At 41.3% G+C, this 10,452-nt stretch overlaps 1 protein-coding gene across 1 annotated transcript; it reads left to right on the plus strand.

Moving 5' to 3' along the window:
- The first annotated feature begins 553 nt into the window (after positions 1-553).
- LOC134628823 (B-cell receptor CD22-like) lies at positions 554-5,779 on the plus strand. Its single transcript, XM_065471182.1, has 7 exons — positions 554-613; positions 1,556-1,763; positions 1,923-2,183; positions 3,149-3,406; positions 4,086-4,346; positions 4,425-4,625; positions 5,679-5,779. Exons 1-7 carry the CDS (start codon positions 554-556, stop codon positions 5,777-5,779), a joined length of 1,350 nt encoding a protein of 449 aa, XP_065327254.1.
- The last annotated feature ends 4,673 nt before the right edge of the window (positions 5,780-10,452 follow it).

A 10,452-nucleotide genomic window follows, 5' to 3' on the forward strand; every position in this document is an offset into this window, starting at 1 on the left:
ACGAACAGTGAACACCCGTGTGCACACCTGTGTGGATCAGCGCGCTTGTATACAAAAGGTTTCTCCATGTAACGGTCTGCTACAGGGTGTGGGGGGCCATAGCCCCGTCCCCCAGGGCATGAAGCAGGCATGGAGAAGATCCAGGCTTCAGACATCCAGAGGCCCCAGAGTGCGAGAGCCCAAGGTGGACCACCGGAGGGGCATCCGTGCCACCCTCCTGGGAAGAGCTGAGGAGATCCCCAGACGAGGGGTCACCCAGTAGCCACGGAGCAGAAGCCAGAGGGGGCTGCACTGGCGTGCCCGCCGGCTCTGCCGGCAGCCAGCTGTGCCAGAGTGAACCGAGCCGCAGACCCCGAGGCCGGAGGCCAATTTGCCTTTTATGCTTAGGTAACCAGTAGGGCTGTAAATGCACCATCACGCCGGGCTGGGTTTCAAAATGGTGCTCTACACGATTCGTAAAGCTGGCAGGGGGGAGAACACATCTGCCAACAGCTGTTGCAATGCAGCAACATCCTCTCTCTGGCCTGTCTGTGATGGTTATCACAATGCGAGAATGGTGGAATTTGGCATCTCCGGCCCCAACTCATCTCTTTCTCATGACAACCTCCCCAACGTATGCAGCTTTGCTCTTAGGTCCAAAAAATATAGAATCTCATCTTTCGCCTGGCTCGGACATTCTCTCCAGTTTTCTTTAATCGGGTCCAACACCCCCTGCAAAATTCTGCCAAACAGTAGCTCAAGTGGAGAAAATCCAGTGAAGGCTTGGGGCACCTCCCACACAGCAAACAACATAGGGTCTAACCAGCGATGAAACTGCGAATCATGGTGTTATTCAGCTGCTCCACCAGCCCATCAATATGAGGGTGATAGATACTAGTCCCAAAAGGTTTAATGCCTAGTAATTCATACAGTTTGTGTGTTATCATTATAACACCTAGAAACTGTGATTGTGCAAGACATGAACGATGTGCCCAGGGACCTGCATTAAAGGTAATGGGCACAAAGTCGCTTTTGGAATGGCCGGTTTGGTGACCTGCTGACAGACAGGGCACCCACCAGTGGCACACATCTCCCCCGAATGCCCGGCCAATAAATTCGGGACATTATTTGCTCCAGAGTTTTGTCAAAACACATGTGACCAGCCATCAGGTTATATTGAGCCACCTGGAAAATCATTTCCTGGTGGCTTTTATGCACCAGCAACTGTGTGTGGTTGTCCTGCGTGCAAGTGTCGCCACTCACTCAATACAATCTGCCAATATAATCAATACAAAATACAGCTTCAGGGCGCACCACCTGATCATCAATTTTTATTACTTGATCGAAGGCTGAGTGTAGACTGTCATCCTGAGACTAATCTAGCAGCCACCTACTCTAGGGCCACCTAGTGTGGACATTCCTAGCTAGTCCAGGATGGGTACCCCCTTGTCATAGCGGGGTGGCTCAGACCTGCCACCTAGGCCTAGTCATTTACAACGAGTGAATCTTTTATTTTTATTTCTTTATGAACACCAGTGTTATTTTGGGACTTTTTTTCACTTGTCCAGCTCTGCAGGTAGAGGTGACCAAAATAAGAGTAAATGAGTCCTGTACCAAGGCAGAGCTGAAGTGTAAGAGCAGCTGCACCGGGGATGTTTCTTATGTCTGGCTCAAGAATGGAGAGAAGGTCACAGAAGAAAATCCTCACATAACCAGCCTTCGGTTTAATGACAGCATCTGCTGTGCTTTGAAAAGACAAGAAGATTACTGCTCTGCTTCACTGTGTAAGTGCAGTGTCACTGACAAACTCTAACACAAAGGGTGGATTTTTTTGAGAGGAAGTTCCCCCAGTTCGATTTTTTTTTTCAATTTTGTGTAAACATTCGGCTTTTTGTGTATATACTTATTTCTATCTATTAAACAAATGATTACTGTTCCTCCAGATCCTCCAAAGCTTCCCTCTGTGACAGTGAGTCCATCTGGTGAGATAGTGGAGGGCAGTTCAGTAATTCTGATTTGTAGCAGTGATGCTAACCCAGCTGCTAATTACACCTGGTACAAGGAAGGTGGACAAACACCCCTGTCCATTACAAAACAGCTCAGCCTCCCATCCATCCGGCCGTCTGACTCTGGAGCTTATAACTGCACAGCAGAAAACGAGCTGGGAATCAGGAAATCCAAACATCTTCATATAAATGTAAAATGTGAGTGAAACTGCTGATATTTGGAGCCTTCTTCTTGTAAATTACCAAAGAACAGTGCATACTTTACACATGACTCTAACCTAAAACCTAAAACAAATTAAAATCCATAATGAGCAAATCAACTCACTCTGTCAGTGGATTTAAGTTTCAGCCAAATCAAATTGTTGATAATTTGCCAAGACCCCCCCCCCCCCCCTCCTTATTTTCTTTTTTAAGTTATCTAAAGTCCTTTGTTGTCATATTGGTTGTCAGGGCAACATATCTGTAAGGACAAACCTGCCTGGGAGTAGGTTTATTCAGTGACTAAACTGGTGGAGCCAGTTGTGGTGAATGCCTTGACTCCAACTAAATAAAAAGAGCATTACAGGTCATCACAATCATCTAGCATATCCTGTCTCACTATATTTATAGAGGCACTGGTTCATTAAGGATGGCATAATTTACATATGTCACTTTTTAGAACCACAGTTTTGAAGACAGATGTGTATGGACTCTTCTCTGTATAAACACCTTCTCTGAACAATTATGAACTATAGACAAAGAGATTACAGCCTAAAGAATGACTGAATTTAAAATGTTCTTATCCTGACCAGCTTCTCTTAATCTGATTCAGATATGATTTTATATTATTCCTCCATTTGCTTTTTTCTAATAGCTTTTGTAAGAAATCTGTTTCCCGATGAAAGAAAAAATGGATTTCTATGATCATAGTTAACTAACCAATTTTTGTGGTTGAAATGAATCAAACCAACCACAGCTTAACCAGGATCAGCCAGTCCCGGCTCACCTAGTTAATAAATGTTACGTGACACTAACACAGTCCTCTCTTTATCGCTAATTTCTGATGCTCTTCTTGTACAGGAAATAAGCATAAGTTTAAAGATTGTATATGGTGCTTTACATAGAACAATCAAGTTCTACATCGCGTATGACCTAATTAACATATGTTAGTATATTTCCTCTAGATGCTCCAAAATTTTCCTCTGTGTCAGTGAGTCCCTCTGCTGAGATAGTGGAGGGCAGTTCAGTGACTCTGACCTGTAGCAGTGATGCTAATCCAGCAGCTAATTATACCTGGTACAAGGAGGAGCTATTCCTGGCTTGGCCACCAGAGGGCGCTCATCATTTCACCTCGATCAGCTCTGTGGACAGAGGAAACTACTGCAAGTCAGAGAATCAGTATGGACAGATCAACTCTTCACGTGTGTTTATAAATGTCCAGTGTAAGTAGAAAACTGCAATTTAACCGTCTGATATCTAAATCATCATTAGTGATAATAAACTCTTCCCTAGCCCTACCTCTAACCCTAGATAATCTTAATATGTAATTTCTGAGAGATCATGAAGTGTCTTGAAATGTTATCACTCAGATGCTCCAAAGTTTCTTTTTGTGTTAATTCACTGTAGACACATAGTGAAGTTCATGAAATTAGACTATGGTTTTAGTTTAATAATATTCATACATACTCTTTATTGCTTGATCTGGATATAGGTAGGAAAAAACTGTTACAAAACAACTATTTAACTAACACTAGGCCCTCATTTTACACAAGTCTGCGAATCTATGCAGGAATAAATTTAGCAGGAGAGTATTTAGTGTGCTAGAATTAATTTTAAGTAAATACTGTGGAAACAGTAAAGTACAGGATTTCCACAATTTCAACTTACCCTCAAATGAAAGTGGCACACTCAGTCTCAGTTTATTTAGTTATTGGGCAAAACAACATCAGTGGATTTGTAGAAATAATATGTTGTCCTATGACAAAGTAATAGAACATTATTCTGTAACATGATTCGTGGCTTAAGGGTCATCATTTGCTTTTATGAGTTGCACACACTAAGCAAATATTTGCCTTGCTATATTTGTTAGTGTAATAAAAGGCTTTATAAACTGTCCTCCAGATGCTCCAAAGCTTCCCTCTGTGTCAGTGAGTCCCTCTGCTGAGATAGTGGATGGCAGTTCAGTCACTCTGACCTGTCGCAGTGATGCTAACCCAGCAGCTAATTACACCTGGTACAAGGAGAATGAAGCACTGCCTCTAGGACCAGAGGGCTGTCATCATTTCATTTCCACCAGCTCTGTGGACAGAGGAAACTACTTCTGCAAATCAAAGAATCAGTATGGACAGATCAACTCGTCACATGTCTTTATAAATGTTCAGTGTAAGTATTCTTCATTATCCAAAGGCTTTTCTATACTTTGCATGCTAATATAAATGAAGAATCTGTATAATTTCCCAGATGCTCCAAAGCTTCCCTCTGTGTCAGTGAGTCCCTCTGGAGAGATGGTGGAGGGCAGTTCAGTGACTCTGACCTGTCGCAGTGATGCTAACCCAGCAGCTAATTACACCTGGTACAAGGAGAAAGAAGACTCACCAAAGGCACATGGACAAAACTTCACCATTGGCAAATTTAGTCCTGAACACAGTGGGGCTTACCAATGTAAAGTCCAGAACAACAGAGGATGTCAGAGCTTGAACTTTCTCTTGGCTGTTGTACGGTTAAGTGGGAATGGCACTGGTACGCTCTTTTTCTTACTGAAAATCAATTTGTTGCCAATCAGATGCTTTACAGATGGTATTGCATGGTGGATCATAATCTGAGTACACTTGTCTGCATTCATAATTCCAATAACTCTGACAAAATCCAGAACAACACTAGCTGAAAAGCCACCCCAAACTACCACAGAGCCTCCATCGTATTTTAAAGACAGCTTTAAGGCCCTTTCACACGGCTGCACGCCCGTTGCTGCGGTCTGAAACCCTCTTATTTCTATTGCTTGTGCCGTGCAAATACGGTTTCCCATTATAGCATGCGTGGAAGTGAGAAGTACTCGCGCATACCAGTTGAACTTTCACAGCTGCGTGCTGTGACGTGCCTTCGTGTGACCAATAGAAATAAATCCTACTGCGCTAGGTTCAACCACACAACCACACAGTGAAGGAAAACATTCTGTCCATACCGAGTTCAGTGAACTTTTTTGATACAAGTTTCAGAATGAGAATCAGAATACTTTATTGATCTCTAGGGGAAATTATGTGGGTTACAGTGCTCCAGCACAAACAGTAGCAAAAAAAGACAATACAAGAAATAAGAAACAGCACAATATATACATATATATACATACACATAAGTCACTTACTAATAAATGTCTGAATAAGAAAGAAGAGCATGTGCAAAAAGGGTGTAGCTAACACGCTATGTATACAGCGTGTTAGGTGGATGAGTTGTACAGGGAGATGGCCACAGGCAGGAATGATTTCCTGTGTCGTTCTGTGGTGTTTTTTGGTAATCTCAGTCTTTCACTGAACGTGCTCCTGTGGCTAGCCAGCATGTCGTGGAGTGGGTGGGAGGAATTATCTAACATTGTCTTTATCTTGGACAACATTCGCCTCTCCGACACCACCTTAAGACAGTCCAGCTCCATCCCCACAACATTGCTGGCCTTGTGGATCAGTATATTGAGTCAATTGAGCCCTCAATCTGCTCCCCCAGCATGCAACGACATAGAGGATAGCACTGGCCACAACAGACTTGTAGAACATCCTGAGCATTGTTCGACAGATGTTGAAGGACCTCAGGGCCTCAAAAAATAGAGACGACCCTGACCGTTCCTATAAAGTGCACTAGTGTTTTTAGCCCAGTCCAGTGTATTGTCTATGTGTACTCCGAGGTATTTACAGTTATCCACAATGTCAACATTGAGCTTCTGGATTGAAACTTGGGTCAAGTTTTTTTCTGACAGGAGACTAAAAGTAAAACAGACACACTGAGACAGATACATAGACTTGACACAGGGACCAGCAAGAAATAGGAATAAAGACAGGAAAAACGGAACTTGTTAAATGGAACACAGGGAGGCATGATAACAGTAACGCAAAGACCTAAGACCATAAAATGCAAATACTGTGCATAACGGAATGACAATAAAGAACCAAAACCAGGAACATGAACTTAGCCATATAATAATAAAAGCCTGAATGACAATACATACTAAATACAGAACTATAATATAAAGATAACAAACTAGAAAATTCCTAAACATTCCCAAAACTCAAAACCCTGGGTCACAGATGCAGGACCATGACAGAATTGATCATTGTTGCAGTCTGAATCCAGTTTGAATCCCCACACTGAAGCTGAAAGAGGAGAGGGTTTGAGAAAAGTAGGTGGACGAAGGTGTAGGATTTCCAGCTAAGTTCCGAAAACATGTATATTTATTCCATGTATTATAAGGTAGCTACTTTGGAAGGAAACAGTTCTTCCATTGAGTGTTGCAGGTAAATATTTGTGGAGTGCAAAATGGTTCAAAAGTCACACGTATTCATGTGTAATACAAGGTGAAACTTGGCTTTACACTTAGTCTGAATGGCAGTAACACTTTGTTATTCTATGGTGCCAGAAGTTGGAAACATAATATAGAGCAGTATATGTAACAGTGAGAGTTTTCATTTTATCCCCCTTACTCAGAAATGTGGAAAATCATTGCTGGAACAACGATTGCCATTCTTCTTGTTGTCATACTCATCTGGATTTTATTATCGATATGGTGAGCAACATATTATTTAAAATATTTTACTTAAAGCTTTTCGGTTTTTTGCCAAACTTTGCTTCACTTATTTGGAAGTGAAGAAAAATTCTGCAGATACACTGTATCACCATAAGTATTCACTCACCCATCCAAATCAGTGAATTCCAGTGTTCCAATCACATCCATGTCCACAGGTGTGTAAAATCAAGCAGCTAGGCTTGCAGACTGCTTCTACAAACACCTGCGCAACAAGTCCACTCATGAAATTTCCTAGTAAATATTCCACAGTCAACTGTTAGTGGTATTATAAAAAAGTGGAAGTGACTGGGAATGACAGTAACTCAGCCACAAAGTGAGAGCAGAGGTAAAAGTGATAGTAAAGGGGGGCCAGTGGATGCTGAATTGCATAGTGCTCAGAGGTCACCAGGTTTTCTGCAGAGTCAATCGCTACAGACCTTCAAACTTCATGTGGCCTTAAGATTAGCTCTAAAACAGTGCACAGAGAATCTCATGGAATGGGTTTCCATGGACGAGCAGCTGCATTCAAACCTTACATCACCAAGTGCAATGCAAAGTGTTGGATGCAGTGCTGTAAAGCACACCACCACTCGACTCTAGAGCAGTGAAGATTTGTTCTCTGGAGTGACAAATCATGCTTTATTGAAGAACTTAACTACCTGTACAGTCAAGTCCTACACTGTCCTCACCCCAGTAGAACAGCGGCCCCCAACCTTTTTTACACCACAGACCAGTTTACAGTTTTTGCCCGTTGCTTGAACACTATAAACCCATGCTTAGACTAAAGTAACACAACTTGAAGCTTTTGTTACCATACCTCAAACACATGTACCCATGCCTTAAACAAAAGCGCTGCTTTGCACTCTAGTTGCAATTATGCAACACACTTACTCCTTTATGCAACACACATGGTCCTGCATACTACACTCTATTTCATACATAAGACACTTCGTTCAAAAATGAAATTTCAGGGTGCCATTTGGAAAACACATGTATCCAAAATACAAAACACATCGGGTAATTGCAACCACTCAAATACATACCTGAATGCACTTACTTGCAAAACTGAACACCAATTAGCCAACTACAAAAAGCCCTCAGTTTAGCCATTTCAAGAACTTTGCAAGCATGGATGGAGGGAGAGCAAGAGGAAGAGGAGGAGGAGGAGGAGGAGGAGGAGGAGGAGGAGGAGGAAGAGGTCGAAGAGGCCATGCACGGACCCATATTTGTGATGACATAAGAGCAACTTTGGTGGACCATGTCATCAACCATGGCCTGACCATGAGGGAAGCTGGGCAGAGAGTCCACCCACATCTAAGCCGCTTCACAGTGGCATCTGTAATACGAACATTCAGACTAGAAAACAGGTATGTCGTCACCTCTCCACCTTCTACTCTACTCAGATGGTTTTCATAGCACTGTTCTACAGTATGTCACATTACCATATCAAGTGTACAGGATATTGCAGGGTGCTAATGCTCCTTTTGCAGCCAAAGTCGTAGTTTTTGTGAAACATACCTATATGAAGTACAGTGTTGTACAGTGGATGATACAGTATATACAGTAAAGTACTGTAAGAAAAATAAGCAAACCTATGACAATATGTGGTTGTATGTCTCTAGAATGACTGGAAGACCTTCTGGGGGAGGACGCCAACAGACGGCGGGATCCATGAGCCCACGTATGCACAATTGTCATGATTTTTTTTGTGTTTACATGATAGTGTTTTTTCTATTACTGTATCATGTTTTTGTTTTTGTTTTTTGCTTTATCTGACTTCATGGTACTGCAATGTACAATATTGAGTAGGCCTATTTGCTTTTTTGGTTGTTTGAAATGTGTCTCCTGAAAATATGCCTTCTGAATAAACAATGAAAATAAAAGGCTGCAGTGTTTTATATAAAGTAGACTAGTGTGTTTCCCCTGATCTGAAAGTGTTTGCATATGATGCAAGTAGGTGTCATTTTGTCAACAGAGTTACATTTTGACACAGGAATGTTAGGTTTTGTTAGCAGAGTTTAGGTTTTGAGGGTAGAGTTTCAATTTGGCACAGATGTGAATGGTATATTTCCCAGTGTTGTGTCATGTTTACTTGTGTTTAGAGTTTTGGCACAATGAGCGAAGTTTTGCAAAATGTGTTCAAGCAACGGGCAAAAACTGTAATGTCAGACAGTATTGTCACGGACCGGCCTTTTAGGTGTCGCAGACAAATACAACAAAATAAAATGATACGACCAAGACAAAAACTGTGGTGTTTTATAAATATAATAATAAACACAAATTCACTGTGTAATTGTGTAACTTTATTAGCAGCGTCCTCCTGAAATGCACCGACAAGAGTAGCATCCTCCTCTCTGCCCCTTAATGCGCTCTGGTCGCTATGGTAATATGTAAACATTTCCTTCAAAATAAGACACACAACTACAACACGGGAAAAGACCCAGGGAAACTGAATTAATGATAAAACCCTGAAAACCATAAATTTCACATCCGAGCCTCAAGTCTTGCAGCCCGGTACCAGCTCGGGGGGTTGGGGACTGCTGCAGTAGAACAACAACTTTTCGATGAATTAGAGAGAAGACTGTGAGGCAGGTCTTCTCACCAGCATCAGTGTCTGATTTCACAAATGCACTTTGGAAAAAAATTCCCAGAAACACACTCCTAAACTTTGTGGAACACCTTACCAGAAGAGTTGGGATATGAAGTTCATATGCAGACAAGCGAAAACTTGTGTAACATAGTAACGTATGTTTCAGCCCTGCTGAAAAAAAAGAGGCGTTTCCTTTAAATCATGGACATCAAGAATTTGTTTGTATCAGGCCTGTATTATATTGATGCCAGGTCTCTCTTGGAAATGAGATTTTTAATCTCAATGAGATTTTGCCTGGATAAATAAAGGACTAATAATTTTACCCCAATAATGCTCTAATTTTGCCTCAAAACAAAATTAATTCTATCACAATTATTTGTTTTGGGAATTTTTATTATGTGAATAAATACATCGGCAAACAGACTATTTCAGCACCAATTGCTTCCTTTTACAGTTTTTGCCCGTTGCTTGAACACATTTTGCAAAACTTCGCTCATTGTGCCAAAACCCTAAACACAAGTAAACATGACACAACACTGGGAAATATACCATTCACATCTGTGCCAAATTGAAACTCTACTCTCAAAACCTAATCTCTGCTAACAAAAACCTAACATTCCTGTGTCAAAATGTAACTCTGTTGACAAAATGACACCTACTTGCATCATATGCAAACACTTTCAGATCAGGGGGAACACACTAGTCTACTTTATATAAAACACTGCAGTCTTTGATTTTCATTGTTTATTCAGAAGGCACATTTTCAGGAGACACATTTCAAACAACCAAAAAAGCAAATCGGCCTACTCAATATTGTACATTGTAGTACCATGAATTCAGATAAAGCAAAAAACAAAAACAAAAACATAATACAGTAATAGAAAAAACACTGTCATGTAAACACAAAAAATCATGACAATTGTGCATACGTGGGCTCATGGATCCCGCCGTCTGTTGGCGTCCTCCCCCAGAAGGTCTTCGAGTCATTCCAGAGACATACAACCACATATTGTCATAGGTTTGCTTATTTTTCTTATAGTACTTTACTGTATATACTGTATCATCCACTGTACAACACTGTACTTCAATATAAGTAATCATGGTATGTTTCACAAAAACTACCACTTTGG

This window comes from Pelmatolapia mariae, linkage group LG6 (genome assembly GCF_036321145.2).
Source record: "Pelmatolapia mariae isolate MD_Pm_ZW linkage group LG6, Pm_UMD_F_2, whole genome shotgun sequence".
NCBI lineage: Eukaryota > Metazoa > Chordata > Actinopteri > Cichliformes > Cichlidae > Pelmatolapia > Pelmatolapia mariae.

Excerpts from the sequence above, each read along its gene's own strand:
- LOC134628823 (XM_065471182.1), top strand. The coding sequence starts at position 554 with ATGGTGGAATTTGGCATCTCCGGCCCCAACTCATCTCTTTCTCATGAC. Across the intron at positions 4,347-4,424 it reads TGTCTTTATAAATGTTCAGT|ATGCTCCAAAGCTTCCCTCT; the intron begins GTAAGTATTCTT and ends ATAATTTCCCAG. Across the intron at positions 4,626-5,678 it reads ACACAGTGGGGCTTACCAAT|CATGCAACGACATAGAGGAT; the intron begins GTAAAGTCCAGA and ends CTGCTCCCCCAG.